The 15,105-nt window shown below is 40.7% G+C and overlaps 1 protein-coding gene across 2 annotated transcripts; it reads right to left on the bottom strand.

Annotated features, from left to right (window-relative positions):
- Window positions 1–423: 423 nt before the first annotated feature.
- On the bottom strand, window positions 424–15,025 carry LOC133710628 (disease resistance protein RUN1-like). 2 transcript variants are annotated; one of them, XM_062136755.1, is made up of 10 exons: window positions 14,522–15,025; window positions 13,023–14,127; window positions 12,486–12,761; window positions 12,271–12,383; window positions 11,478–11,676; window positions 10,310–11,350; window positions 9,876–10,002; window positions 9,188–9,247; window positions 8,937–9,049; window positions 424–560 (listed from the first exon to the last, which is right to left on the bottom strand). In XM_062136755.1, exons 1-6 carry the CDS (start codon window positions 15,004–15,006, stop codon window positions 10,877–10,879), a joined length of 2,652 nt encoding a protein of 883 aa, XP_061992739.1. In that variant the 5' UTR covers window positions 15,007–15,025; the 3' UTR covers window positions 424–560; window positions 8,937–9,049; window positions 9,188–9,247; window positions 9,876–10,002; window positions 10,310–10,876. The 2 variants fall into 2 exon arrangements, with proteins under 2 accessions (XP_061992739.1, XP_061992738.1); XM_062136754.1 differs by having other exon boundaries at window positions 11,478–12,383.
- Between the last annotated feature and the right edge of the window lie 80 nt (window positions 15,026–15,105).

The following is a 15,105-nucleotide window of genomic DNA, read 5'->3' as shown; positions in this document are numbered from 1 at the left end:
TCATGAAAGAAAGAGCGAAGTGAAATAAATTCACTACCATTGTCACTTCGGAAAGTTTTAATGCGAGAGTCAAATTGAGTGAAAATGTGAGCAAAAAAACGCTTCAAAAGTGGTTGTGTTTCATCTTTGTGCCTCATTAAGAAAACCCAAGTAAATCGGGTGAAATCATCCACAATAGTAAGAAAATAAAAGGCACCAGAAAGAGAAGGATGTCGATAACGACCCCAAATATCACAATGAATCATTTCAAAAGGTCTTGTAGAAGAAATAGAACTAGAACTGAATGGTAAACGACTCTGTTTAGCCAAGGGACATACATGGCAATTATTAATTGGCTGAATGGAAAAATGCAGAAAATGCTTTGCTATGTGACTTAAACATGGAGAAGAAACATGACCCAAGCGATTATGCCAAAGATTGGTAGAGGAAATGGCAAGGTTGCAAGATGATCTGGAAGGTCTGGTAATGGAAGGTTTGGTTTGCTCCGTCGCTAGTGCCACCAAATAGTATAGCCCATCACGTTCTTTACCCAAACCAATCGTCCTCTTCGTAGCCAGATCCTGCAAAACACACCAATAAGGATAGAATGTCACTGAACAATTCAGACCTCTTGTCAAACGGCTAACCGACATTAAATCAACTTTAAACTTTGGCACAAACAGTACATCATGGAGATAATATGCGGTACTCAGAGGCAAAGAACCTGTGGCTTCAATATGCACTTTTTCTCCACTAGGTAGCAAAACAGGCGGTAATGCATATTTTTTATTTTTTTTATTCAACAATTTAGAGCACGAAGTAATATGATCTGTCGCCCCGCTATCAATAATCCAATTGCGGGAAGCAACTCTAAACAAACCTGGCTGCGTTACTGCATTTGCTTTGGAACCCGAGTCAGTATTTGGATTGGGTTTTTGGGCTTGTTGGAGAGCAGCTAAAAACTGCTTGAATTGGGCCTCAGATAAAGTAATTGTTGATCCATTCTCCTCTTCTACGATGCCTGTCGCACTAACCTGGTGAGCAGACGGAGAGGGCGCGACTGGTGAAGCAGTGTGCTTCTTGGGGAAATTTCCCGATCCTTGCTTTGCTTTGGGATGACCTGGAGGAAAACCAATCAAGTGAAAGCATGTTTGGACCCAATGTCCAGGATCACCACAATAGGTACAATGCGGCCTTCCCCTTCCTCGACCTGAACCAAAACGCGGGGTGAAGCCGCGTTCTGCATCCCGACCGGTCTGAAAATTCAGTCGGTCACCACGACCGCCTCTGCTGCCGATCTGGTTCGGCCGGCCGCCACTTCGAACTGCCACGGCAGCGGCGCTTGAACCGGACTCCGCTGCTGCAATGAAACGTTGCTTCTATTCTTGGGCAACGGCAGCATATGCTTGTCTGACACTTGGAAGGGGATTCATCAAGAGGATTTGACCCCGGGTTGCACTGTAAGTCTCATTTAATCCCATCAAGAACTGCATAAGCTTTTGTTGATCTGCCTGGGCTCCTTGTGATGCTTCTGAATAGGTTGCCAATTCATCCCATAAACTTTTCAATTTCGTGTAGTATGCCGAAACTGATTGTTGTTCCTGCCTAAGTGAAGCGATGTCTCGCTGAATTTCAAATATGCGAGGTGCATTGCCTTGTGAAAACCGCTCACTTAGATCTTCCCATACCTCATGAGCTGTAGGATAGTAGATGATACTGTCAGCAATTTCAGAACTGACTGTGTTAACGATCCATGAATGGACCATGTCATTGCATCTTGACCAAGTTGCATATCCTTCTGGATCAGCTTCGGATGATGGAGCTTTGATTGAACCATTCACAAAGCCGAGCTTCTTTTTAGAATTAAGAGCCAATGTCATAGCCCTCTTCCAACCTGTGTAGTTGTCTCCATTCAATGGTTTGGAGACTAAGACCAATCCAGGATGATCTAAATGGTGAGTGAAGAATGGATTTGAGATATCAGAAGTTGAATTATTGGACTTGCTGGGATTGGGTGGTGGTGATGGGACTGTATCACCAGCCATGGTGATTGTGATTTTTGTGAATAGAGAAGGCTAGAGAAGAGTCAGGATCGTGAGTCCTGCTTTGATACCATGTAAAACAACAAAGACTGATTTGTAGGAGATATATTGCTCTATTGATCAGCATAACATATATACAAGAATTCAGCTTTATTCTAGGATACAAAAAGGAAAACTATTCTAGCCCTATTAATGCATAATAACATAGAATCAATGTGATGATTTAGAGTGAATGTGTTAAATGTTAACAGCTATACTCAAGCTAATTTTGCTCTACTTTCCAACAATTCTTGCTTGGATGAACCTACAACAGAGGAAAACTCTCAGAAGCACTGATACGGATATGGGTACGCGGATGTGATACAGTGCGATACGAGGAAACGAGAAATCTTAAATGTTTTAGGATACGGGTACGGGGAGCACCGATTAAATATATTTTTTAACTATTTACATATAATTATAAAAGAACCATTGGATTGTGATGCAGAACGGATGACAGCCCAATTTGAAGAACAGTTGGATCGTGCTAAAGGAGGAAAACGAAAAGTGACTAGTAGACACGAAACAGCTCGGTGTCCGATTGGGACGTGCCTTAGCTTTCCGGAAAGGGAATCGCGCCAGAAACAAGACTCATGGCGAAAGCTGTGGCACTTTTCGGCCTTTCGGGCTCGTTTAGGGCCTCAAAACTGCATTTTTCTATTTTTCGGACTTTTGGTTTTCCTAGTTATTTTTGGGTTGTTTTCGTTTTTACTCATGGGCTTTAGGGTTTCATTGTTAGTCGCCCTAGGGTTACTTTTCTCTTATTTATGCAGCCGCAAGCGGCTGCAGAAGCTATCTTTCAACTTTTAATCAATCAAATAGAGATTTTCTCTTTTATCTCTGGTGGACTCCAGAACTCTTTTGTTAGGTTTATTGCTGGTAAACCTAGTTATCAATCCGACTGCGTCAGGTGGTATCAGAGCAGGTCTTCCCTGTCTCTTTTATTTGCCTTAGTAGCAATGGGCGAAGTTACGAAATCAGATATCGAAGCTCTTACAACAGCGTTTACCGCTGCCATCAATTCCATGAATAATCAGGAGGAACAACAACAACAACAATCGGAATAGAGGCGGGGAAGGAGGCCAGCGAATTAGGGCTCCACGTGGTGAAGTTGTTGTTAATACTTCAGAATCTGAGCCTGAAGAAGAAATTTTGCAATATGAACAACAGGGACAAGCTGACCAGGATTACAAAGTCAAGGCCGAAATTCCATTCTTTTCGGGCAACTTGGGTGTAGAAGATTATCTGGATTGGCAGCTTCAGGTGGACAGATTCTTTGAGATTATGGAAGTGCCTGAACACAAGCAGGTTAAGCATGTTGCCTGGAGATTGAAGAGTACTGCTGTAGTATGGTGGGATAAGTTGTAGAGCACTCGAAAGAAGCAGAGGAAGCAGGGTGTTAGAACGTGGCGAAGAATGAAGCAGTTAATGATGGAGAGATTCTTGCCAGATGATTATGAGCAGATTCTATACAGGTTGTATATTGAATGTGTCCAGGGAATTAGGACAGTGGCTGATTATACAGCTGAGTTCTTACGCTACTCAGAGCGTAATGAACTAGGAGAAACTGAAGGCCAGAAGGTGGCTCGCTATGTCAGTGGGCTGAAGCCTTCCATTCAGGATAAAATTGGGTTACAAACTGTTCATACCATGGCCGAAGCTTCAAACCTAACATTGAAGGCAGAGTTGTTAGAGAAGCCTTCACGAGCTTCTTCTTTCCAGAGATATAACTACCAAAGGAGCGCAGATTTGGTTAACTCCTCAACTGACAAGGGTAAAACCACACCGCAGAAAACAAAAAACGCTTTTAGGGCTTCCAATCCTCCTTTTAAAGGGGCTGGCAGTTCTAACAGTTCTAGTGGTGCTCAAACCAGGACCCCGAACCAGAGGTTTAATAATCCTTATGCTAGACCTACAACAGATGTCTGCTATCGATGCAACAAGCCTGGGCATAGATCTAATGTGTGTCCTGAGAGGAGACAAACTGCTCTTATAGGTGAATATGATGAAGATGAAGAAGGAGGAAGAGGTGACGATTATGATGGGGCTGAGTTTGCGGAGGAGGAGTCTCCTGAAAAGGTTAATATTGTGTTGCAGCGGGTCTTATTATGTCCTAAAGAAGATGGGCAGCGACGCAATATTTTCAGGTCATTTTGTTCCATCAATAACAAAGTGTGCAATTTGATTGTGGATAATGGGAGCTGTGAAAACTTTGTAGCCAAGAAGCTGGTGGAATACTTGCATTTACCTACGCAGCCTCATGAAGCACCTTATTCCCTTGGTTGGGTCAAGAAAGGTCCACAAGTTCGAGTTACTGATTCCTGCAAAGTACCGGTATCCATTGGTAAGCATTATAAAGATGAAGTTCTGTGTGATATTATTGATATGGATGCTTGTCATATTTTATTTGGACGACCTTGGCAATATGATGTGGATGTGATTTATAAAGGCAGAGATAATGTGATGATGTTTATGTGGAATAGTCATAAAATTGCTATGGCTCCTGTGTGCCAATTTGAGAAATCTGGGGGAAAGAAAAGAGAGAGTTTTCTGACCTTGTCCAGTAGTGAATTTGAGATGGAGGAGGCCTTTAAAGAATCTGAAGTTTTCTGCCCAGTGGTGATAAAGGGGTTGTTGGCTGCAGAAAAGGAAGATGTGGTGATCCCGTAGGAAGTGCAGAATATGTTGGGAGAGTTTGAAGAGTTGATTTCAGATGAGTTGCCCAACGAACTACCACCTATGAGGGACATTCAACATCAGATTGATTTGGTTCCTGGAGCTAGTTTGCCAAATCTGCCACATTATCGAATGAGTCCCAAGGAGAATGAGATTTTGAGGGAGCAGATTGAAGACTTGTTGAAAAAAGGGTTCATTCGTGAAAGTATGAGTCCTTGTGCAGTTCCAGTCCTCCTTGTTCCTAAGAAGGGCAATCAATGGCGGATGTGTGTTGATAGCAGGGCCATAAATAAGATAACTGTGAAGTACAGGTTTCCCATTCCTCGTTTGGAGGACATGCTTGATGAACTGGAGGGTTCCAAAGTGTTTACCAAGATAGATCTTCGAAGTGGTTACCACCAGGTTCGAATCAAGCCAGAAGATGAGTGGAAGACAGCTTTTAAGAGCAAGGATGGTTTGTTCGAGTGGATGGTTATGCCATTCGGGTTGTCTAATGCACCCAGCACTTTTATGAGGCTTATGAACCAAGTTCTTCGTCCTTTTATTGGTTCCTTTGTCGTGGTGTATTTTGATGATATATTGATCTATAGCAGGACCAAAGAAGAACATCTGGTACATTTGAGACAGGTTTTGGGAGCTTTACAGGAAAATAAATTGTACATTAACCTGAAGAAGTGTACTTTCTGTACCAACAAACTGTTATTTTTGGGATTTGTGGTTGGAGAAGAAGGCATTCAGGTTGATGAAGAGAAGGTGCGAGCAATAAGAGAATGGCCAGCTCCAAAAACAGTTTCTGAGGTGCGGAGCTTTCATGGTTTAGCTACTTTCTACAGGAGGTTTGTGAAGAATTTCAGTACCATTACTGCCCCTATTACTGAATGTTTGAAGAAAGGCAAATTCCAATGGCGAGAGGAACAAGAGAAGAGTTTTGCCTTAATCAAGGAGAAACTTTGTACTGCACCAGTTCTTGCTCTTCCTAATTTTGACAAGGTATTTGAGGTTGACTGTGATGCTAGTGGCGTGGGGGTAGGAGCTGTGTTGTCACAAGAGAAGAAACCAGTAGCATTCTTTAGTGAAAAGTTGAGTGAAGCTCGTCAGAAGTGGAGTACTTATGACCAAGAATTTTATGCAGTGTTCCGGGCATTGAGGCAATGGGAGCACTATTTGATTCAGAGGGAGTTTGTACTGTTCACTGATCATCAGGCCTTGAAGTACCTTAATAGCCAGAAAACTGTGAATAAGATGCATGCAAGGTGGGTGAGTTTTCTGCAGAAATTCCCTTTTGTGATTCAGCATAAATCTGGTACTCTTAACCGGGTTGCAGATGCTTTGAGTAGGAGGGCTTCCTTGCTGGTCACTTTAGCTCAGGAGATTGTGGGGTTTGATCTCTTGAAGGAGTTGTACGAGGAAGATGTTGATTTCAAGGAGATTTGGGCCAAGTGTAGCAACAATAATGTAGTTGCAGATTTTTATGAGAATGAAGGATATTTATTCAAAGGCAACCGGCTATGTATCCCTAGTTCTTCATTGAGGGAGAAACTGATCAGAGATCTGCATGGAGGGGGATTGAGTGGGCACTTGGGCCGAGACAAAACTATTGCTAGCCTTGAGGAGAGGTATTTCTGGCCACAGTTGAAGAAGGATGCAGGAACTATCGTGAGAAAGTGCTACACCTGCCAGGTTTCTAAGGGTCAGTCCCAAAACACAGGTCTTTATCTACCTTTACCTGTTCCTGAAGATATTTGGCAGGATCTTGCTATGGATTTTGTGTTGGGATTACCCCGTACCCAAAGGGGTGTGGATTCAGTGTTTGTGGTAGTTGACAGGTTCTCCAAGATGGCGCATTTCATCGCATGTAAGAAGACTGCTGATGCTTCTAATATAGCCAAACTGTTCTTCAGGGAGGTGGTTCGTTTGCATGGAGTACCCAAGTCCATTACTTCTGATAGAGACACAAAGTTCCTTAGCCACTTCTGGATTACCTTGTGGAGGATGTTTGGAACAGCTTTGAACCGTAGCAGCACGGCTGATCCTCAAACTGATGGGCAGACAGAGGTTACTAACAGAACTTTGGGTAACATGGTCCGAAGTGTTTGTGGAGATCGACCCAAACAGTGGGATTATGCTTTGCCACAGGTGGAGTTTGCTTATAACAGTGCTGTGCATAGTGCAACAGGGAAGTCACCATTCTCCTTAGTATATACTGTTGTTCCTCAACATGTGGTTGATCTGGTGAAGCTTCCTAAGGTTCCTGGTGTTAGTGTTGCTGCTGAGGGTATGGCAAGAGATGTGCAGGTTGTTCGAGACGAAGTTAAGGCCAAGCTGGAAGCAACTAATGCTAAATATAAAGCTGCAGCTGATAAACATCGCAGAGTTAAAGTGTTCCAAGAGGGTGATGACGTGATGGTGTTTCTGAGGAAAGAGATTTCCTGTTGGTACCTATAACAAGCTGAAGCCCAGAAAATATGGTCCTTTTAAGGTGCTGCGGAAGATCAACGACAATGCTTATGTTGTTGCCCTTCCTGATTCCATGGGTATCTCTAACACCTTTAATGTGGCTGACCTGCATGAGTTTCGTGAAGATGAGGTTCTTTATCCAGATGAGAACTCGGGGTCGAGTTCTTCGGAGGTGGAGGAGACTGATGCAGAACGGATGGCAGCCCAATTTGAAGAACAGTTGGATCGTGCTAAAGGAGGAAAACGAAAAGTGACTAGTAGACACGAAACAGCTCGGTGTCCGATTGGGACGTGCCTTAGCTTTCCGGAAAGGGAATCGCGCCAGAAACAAGACTCATGGCGAAAGCTGTGGCACTTTTCGGCCTTTCGGGCTCGTTTAGGGCCTCAAAACTGCATTTTTCTATTTTTCGGACTTTTGGTTTTCCTAGTTATTTTTGGGTTGTTTTCGTTTTTACCCATGGGCTTTAGGGTTTCATTGTTAGTCGCCCTAGGGTTACTTTTCTCTTATTTATGCAGCCGCAAGCGGCTGCAGAAGCTATCTTTCAACTTTTAATCAATCAAATAGAGATTTTCTCTTTTATCTCTGGTGGACTCCAGAACTCTTTTGTTAGGTTTATTGCTGGTAAACCTAGTTATCAATCCGACTGCATCAGATTGCCACCATCCTTCACTCGTTTTAATCTATAGGAGCTGCATTAAAAGTGTTACTGACCAGCGCCAACACTGGCACTAGAATTAGCCGGGAGAGTGAGTAACTACATGTCAAACCTTCCATAACCACCTGTCCATATGACCTTAAGAAGCTACCACATAAACACTCATTTTCAGACTATAAAAACCTCAATTCCCAATCCAGAAGCCACATTCCCAGTCCATACCCAACCTAAAAAATTCAATTCAGAAGAGAAGGAGAAGAAGAATACCTCTCTGTTTGGGGGGAGAAGGAGAAAAACTGATCAAAAAAGTCTGGAGAATCACAGTAGTCGCGATAAGCTGAGAAGTAGTCCTTAGAGGTCACAGTCGCCATAAGCTCCAGCAAAAAGGAAAAGAAAGCAGAGGGCGAACACAGAAGACGCTAACTAATCTAGGTTTTCCAATTTTTTTTTCCCTTCCTGTTTTTACTCTTTAGGGTCAAACTGTCCCATTTACCCCGCACATCCAATCTAATTACCCAATAACGTATCCAAGTCAAGATACATGCGTATCCGGGCGTATTTAACGCGTATCGCATCCGTATCCCGTATCGGTACGAGATACGCATTCAAAATGGCGTATCCATGCTTTGTAGGGAAAACTCCCAGAACTGTTACTCACAATATCAACTCCATCCTTAGAAACAATGAAAACCAATTCCTTCTTCCTCAAGAAGGTCAGCCCAAACCTGCGGAATCACCTTGAAGCAAGATGCTCAGTCAGGTTACAATTTCTGATACCAAAAAATTGTTGTACATGAGTTTGACAAATTATTGGCAATACTTATTTATGAAATTCCAAGTTGTAATCTGTAGAGGAAAATTTAATCTACCTATGGTATGAACATATATGAAAAAGATTTTTCTTAAAGTGATACATTTCATATTCCATGTGCTTAATCCATGGACCATGTGGACAAATGCAAGATCATGCCTCTTTAACATGATATGGTTTGATAAAATTGTAACCAATAACATATGGGCGCTTGAGCCTAGAATCACTAGGAAAAGAACATTAGGCAAGAGTACAGCTAGAGGAGATGGCATTTACCTTTTCTTCTAGCTTGTTTGCGGTTGTCTCATATTCCGTTGGGTGTGCAATCAGCTTGTAGCCAACTTGGCTAGAGTCTGTAACCTTTCTGAGTGGAAAATCTGTAGTCCCCACTGCAGATCGAAAAAACAAACAATTTGCATGATATCAATCATATAACAACACATTAACAAAATGAAAGCAAAGAAAATAAACCAGAAAGTAAAACAAATGATAATAATGGATCATATCAACCATGTTGTATGAACTACCTTAATTTGCATGTCCTAGCTAGCTGACTACCACCCATATTCTCCTAGTAAGCAAAATATCTGCAGTTTTTAGAACAAAGAGAAAACCCAAAGTTGGAAATTCTTGAAGGAAGGAACTCAAGGAAGACTCATAAAAATCTTGATTTTTCACTTTGAAACTTGAAGATAAAACAGCAGCAGCATTTCAAGTTGTTGCTTTGAGCAACTTTAAAAGAACACATCTGAGTGAAATTTGCTTCCGCTAATGCACCTCAAAATATACCAGAGTTAATTGTACGCACATGATATTACTTGATAATGGGAGTAACAAGGTGCAAAACTCTAATGCAGCAACAGTCCAGATAGACTGCCCCATTCCAACCTGATTGCTGACTACTACAATGCATTACACAGGGTGAAATAACAGTCAGGATTCAATTGAAGCGGACTCCATGTAATTAAGATAACGCCAGTCAGATACTGGAGACTTCCATGTATAGGTCTTTAATTGAGGAACCTATGAAAATGAGATATTCTTTCAATGTTCCAATTGTCTTACTAATCCGTGTTTTCTGAATGTAGGATTATGATCAAATAAAGTTCAGTGCACACTGTTATTCTAAAACTGATTTCATTAATGTTTCCTCTAAGTTACAAAACTTGGAAAAGGAAATGACATAGTTTAAGAGTACTACATATATACACTTACAAGTTGATCAGTTCTGATAAATAGAAAACCTTGTTGGAGAGAGCCTGATCTTGCAGCAGACTCTAAAGCGCAACATGTCACTTGCTTATAATATCAGAAAACTCTTGTCAATCACCCCACTTGATCGCTGCAATGGCACACATGCAGTCAGACCTTTTCTAGAAGACATTAGAAATCAAGGTTGGCATTAGTGCATGAAAACCTTAATTTGAAACCAGTTCTGTTTCCTGATAACCAAGTACTTTTGCTCCTGTTTCTTGAGGTGCAAGCAAACCTTGTAATGGTGAGCTCAGCTATGTTGATCAATTGATGCAATTTACTGAAAATCCAAATTTAGCAACTGCCTAGCTAATTTCTATAAATCCAAAACCTCTAACCTCATTCCTATAAAACATCAAATCTGCAGAATTTTAGAACAGAGAGGAAAGCCAAACCTGAAAACTGTTGAAATCTTGATCAGCTTCTCGCACTTTGAAGCTCGAGCAGTTGGATTGTCAAGTTTTGGCTTCAAACCTCTGTCTCTGAAATAACATTCTAAATGCATACTGCATTATTGTTGTTGGAGCTTTGGAGTGGATTGTGAGGTAGGCGATTCGCAAGAGTCGACTGTAAGTTGGAAAGAGCGTCAACATTTGCTTGCCAAGCAGAAGTCTGGAAGATTTGAGCCGGTGGATTCCACCGCATATCTGAGGATGGGAAGATGATGGGGATGGGAAGATGATCCGTTTCATGAGCCATCGATGGTGCTCCTCAGTGCAGTGTCGTTTTGAAGGAATCATTACTAATATTGGTTGCTCCTACTCCTCCTCTTGATGGTGATAATCATTATTGGAAATATATACTGCTCCAAGAAAAAGAAAACCATGATTTACAACTCAGTTGGCTCATGTTGGAGTAGTGGAGTAATAGGAGCAGTGCAGGACGTCAACGATGAGGATACCACTGATGGTTGTTCCTAGATGGGGCGGTAACGTTTCCGAGATGGCGAAAGCGCCTTCCACTCATAAAGTTTCATAATAAGACCTCTTTTGCAGCCATGAAAGCATACTAGTCTCATTGCCAGGAGTGACTAAGTGAACCCCATAGCTTTTCACTGTAAAGTTAAAAAGCGCAAGGTCAAATTGAATGCGACACTCATAAGGCTGCCACCAATACTTTCGCTTCATCTTTGCCTTCATTTTAACAGGTAATGGAATATACTGCACCCAGACATGATCTGATGTTGAACGCAAACTTGGTCTTGAAAAGGTCCAGGGCCGACAGCGACCTATGCGTATATCACCAATGAAAATATCAGCACCAAAATAGTTTAGCCCACCTTCTTCAGAAACAGCACAAATAGCCAATCCTGTGTTCTCCCATTTCAGATTTTCAGGGATTCTAATAGACAGTTGATCTGTGTCATTCAGTTCGACTTTGGAAAACCAGTTTGGAACCTCACTTCCGGGAAATACAACACCAAATGGGAACTTCTCCTGCAATAAAAGTGTCCACTGTGTCAATAAATCTTGCTATATATGTACAGTATTGAATTATAAAACCAGTCTCAGCATAAGGAATGAAAGTAGGTCGTGTACATGATAATGAGAGAAAAGAACAGACCTGATTATTCAGTAAAATACGTTTCATCTTTTCCATGCTCAAGCCCAGGTGGCAATTCCACAAGTTAATCCTTCTAATCCCCTCTGTTTCTTTATGTTCCAACATCTTTGACGACTTTGCATATCTCTCCAGTGATATGCAATCACTCAGGTTTATCTCAACTAGATTTGGTGGAAGCTCTGGAATTTCCCGGAGTGACCTACAACAATCCAACTCAAGCCTCCACAAATTCACGAATTTGCTAATGCATGAAGGAAGATTACTAAAATAGTTATATGACAGATCAAGTTCAGTTAATGTTTCCCAGCAATCAAGAGTTGTGAGGAAATCAACATCTAATAAACTGGATCCACCTATTCGAAAAACCTCTAACTTGGGAAGTGATAAAGAGACACCATTGTCTTGGAAAATGTTGGTTTTTGCTGGAAATGTGGCAAGTTTTGAGCATCCACTGAGATCAAGTATCTCTACATTTTGCAAACCATAAATGCTGCATGGCAGAGTCCTTAGATTTGCACATTTTTCTAAATATAACTCTTTAAGTCCAATGAGTTTTCCAATTGATGGATCCAATTCTTTAACACCACTGCCTGATAGATCCAAATACCTTAAGGAAGCCATCTTTCCAATAATTTTTGGAAATTCTGTGAGTCTTTCGCAATTGCGAAGACAAATAGTTTCAATAGATGTTAAGCTAATTTCTCTGGGCAACTTAACAAGATTAGAGCAGTCGTCAAGATTCAAGGTAACAAGCTTATTAAGCGATCCGACAGAATGATGAACCTCAACTAACCTTTTACAGCCATCTAAATGCAGCTCTTTTAAGTTGAGGATTCCTGTGAAGTCTGGGAGTTCGGTTAAGAATTCACAAGCACTTAAATCCATTGATGTTAGACTTTGCAAATTCTGTGTGGCAAGGAAAACAACTAAAATAATTAATTTACTATATATAAATAATAATAAAATAAAACAGCTTGAAATAAAGATCAAGTTATTGATTTATAGTACCTTAAATCCCTCCCATAATCGTGTGATGCGACTATCAGGAATATTCAGCGCAACAAGTTTCTTTGGATAAAAATTGGATGGAAAAGACTGCAATGGACATAGAGGCCAATCAAGCCACCTCAACTCATTGGAAAGATAATCAATTTCTCCAGAATAGGATGCCTCATAGCTGCTCACAAAATATCTAAGACTTTTCATCTCTGAAAAGCTTTTGCCATTTAAACATATCTCATCTGTTGCCGACCATACTTGGATGCCTTTAATTTTATTTGTTCCCTACAGTAAGAAGAAAGCAAGTACTAACATTAATTCCTTTTTAAAGCACAATTGCACAAGTGTTTCAAACTTTATGCAAATTTCTTCGAACTAAACTTTGCTGCACACCACCATGATTATCTTATATATAGGCAGGCACCATACTACCATGCCCCACCTAATCAACGGTGAGCAGCAAGTTTTCCACATTTTCCTAAGAAATGATATCATTTAATAATATAGTTTAAGAATTAGAATAGCACAATATAATAACATACTTACCATGTTATTTGTTAGAACGAGGTCCACGTCCTCACCTATCCATAATCTACTACGTTCGCCAGGTAGATCGGATGATTCTTGATGAACTATTTCTTTACCCATTTCTTCTATCAGGTCATGCATCCAAATCTTACATCCATCCATTGTTATTAGGGCCTTTTCTTTGAGTAGTTCAATGCCAATCACCGGGTTGAGATCACAAGCTTCTAGTATGGGTATCACATGGTTTACCGTATTACCATTAAAGAAACAAGCAATATCAAGAAATAGAGTTTTTAGATGATCTTCCAGTGCATCAAAACTAACTCTAAGAATGTCTTGTATCTTCTTATGAGGAACTCTTTTAGAACTGTCTAATGCAACTTCCCACTGCTCTATGCTTCTATCAATTAGATGAGAGCCCAAAACTATCAAAGCTAATGGAAGGCCTTGGGCATAAAATATTGCAAGTCTTGCAAGTTTCAAGTAATTGTTTGGAGGTTGATTTCTTTTGAATGCATTCAAACTAAACAACTCCAAAGCAGCATCATCATCTAACATCCTGACCTCGTATACTGAACAAACTTGATGAGCATTTAGTAAATGCTTATCTCTTGTTGTTATGACAATTCTGCTGCCCCATCCAAACCAATTAGACTCTCGAGCTAAGTAGTTTAATTGTTCCAAATCACTCACATCATCAAGAATCAAGAGAACTTTTTTCTGGGCAAGCCTTCTTTTTATCACATTTACTCCATTGGATACATCATTCACCTTCAAGTTTTTTTCCCTTAGAAGATCTTGCAGAAGAGTCTCTTGCAATTGGGCCAAGCCTTCTTGGTTCGCTGATTTTGATCTGACATTTGCCAAGAAACATCTACTTTCGAACTTATGGGAAATTAGATTATAGACCGCCTTAGCAATTGTTGTCTTACCTATTCCACCAGTCCCCCATATCCCGACCATGCGAACAATATTTTTATCATCGACATTTAAAAGCTTCTCCATATCTTGAACACAAGACTCTATTCGAACTGGATTTTTAGCCACATCCAGATCATATGAACAGTTCAATACTTGGTCTGACAGCTCATTAACAATCTCGTTGATAAACTTTGACTCATTCCTACCAAATTTAAAAGCATACAAAACATCAAACAAATCAAAAGTGACATAAGAAGGAAAAGGATAAGACTGATAAGTACATCAGTATCAAACGAATGAAAAGAAATGATAGGGTTAACACTCAACACATCCAATTGTGCGTTTCTATATTTCATCTCATTGTTTCAAAAATGGAGTAAATAACCACATCATTTAATGAAATTCTCAGATAGATTGGGATTTGTTCTATATCAAGTGTCACATAAAGTGAGATTCAGATGGTACCCAAAAAATGTGGTTCATCTAACATTATATATGTGATCCTTTAAATAAAAATTATCTATTTCAGAATACTAACGGAAAAGAAATTAGCCTAAAATGAAAATGAAGATAGGTAGAGAGGTTAGAAACATTACTTGCCATGCGAGAAAGTCCATCCAGACAAACTTGCTGCTTTTGAAAGAGCTGCCTTCCATTTGCTCAGGCTATCCCTGTATTTGCATTGATCAAGTTTAGCAAATCCCGCACCAAAAGCACCTGTTTGGTGTCGCACATCCGAGGGATCCACCTTGTAGAAAACGGGTCTAACCGTTTGTCGGTTTGATTTTCTGCATTGAAGGATCTTGACGAGCTCATCCAAACACCACCTTGAGGAAGCGTAGTTTTGAGAGAAGACGATGATTGAGATCTTGGAGTCCTCAATTGCTTTGAGAAGCTCTTGTGATATTTCTTCTCCTCTAGGAAGTTCATCATCTATGAAGGTCTTGATACCCTTCTGATGCAAAGCGTTGTGTAAATGACTGGTGAAATTAGAGCGTGTATCCTGGCCTCTAAAACTCAGGAACACCTCGTATGCGTAATGATCAGTAGAAGAAGAAGAATTGGCTGCTTGATTCGCCATGTTTTGCTTTGCTGTGCTTAATCCCTTGACTAGCTCATATAGATCCGACCTGCCTCGGTTTCTTAACAGGCCTGCCAAACGGGCCCGCCCCTTTAAAAT

Source organism: Rosa rugosa, chromosome 5 (genome assembly GCF_958449725.1).
Source record: "Rosa rugosa chromosome 5, drRosRugo1.1, whole genome shotgun sequence".
Lineage (NCBI taxonomy): Eukaryota > Viridiplantae > Streptophyta > Magnoliopsida > Rosales > Rosaceae > Rosa > Rosa rugosa.
The sequence above is the reverse complement of the archived record's forward strand: the minus strand, read 5'-3'. Positions and strand labels throughout refer to the sequence as shown.

Excerpts from the sequence above, each read along its gene's own strand:
- LOC133710628 (XM_062136754.1), bottom strand. The coding sequence starts at position 15,006 with ATGGCGAATCAAGCAGCCAATTCTTCTTCTTCTACTGATCATTACGCA. Across the intron at positions 14,128-14,521 it reads TGGACTTTCTCGCATGGCAA|GAATGAGTCAAAGTTTATCA; the intron begins GTAATGTTTCTA and ends TAAATTTGGTAG. Across the intron at positions 12,384-12,485 it reads GATTATGGGAGGGATTTAAG|AATTTGCAAAGTCTAACATC; the intron begins GTACTATAAATC and ends CTTGCCACACAG.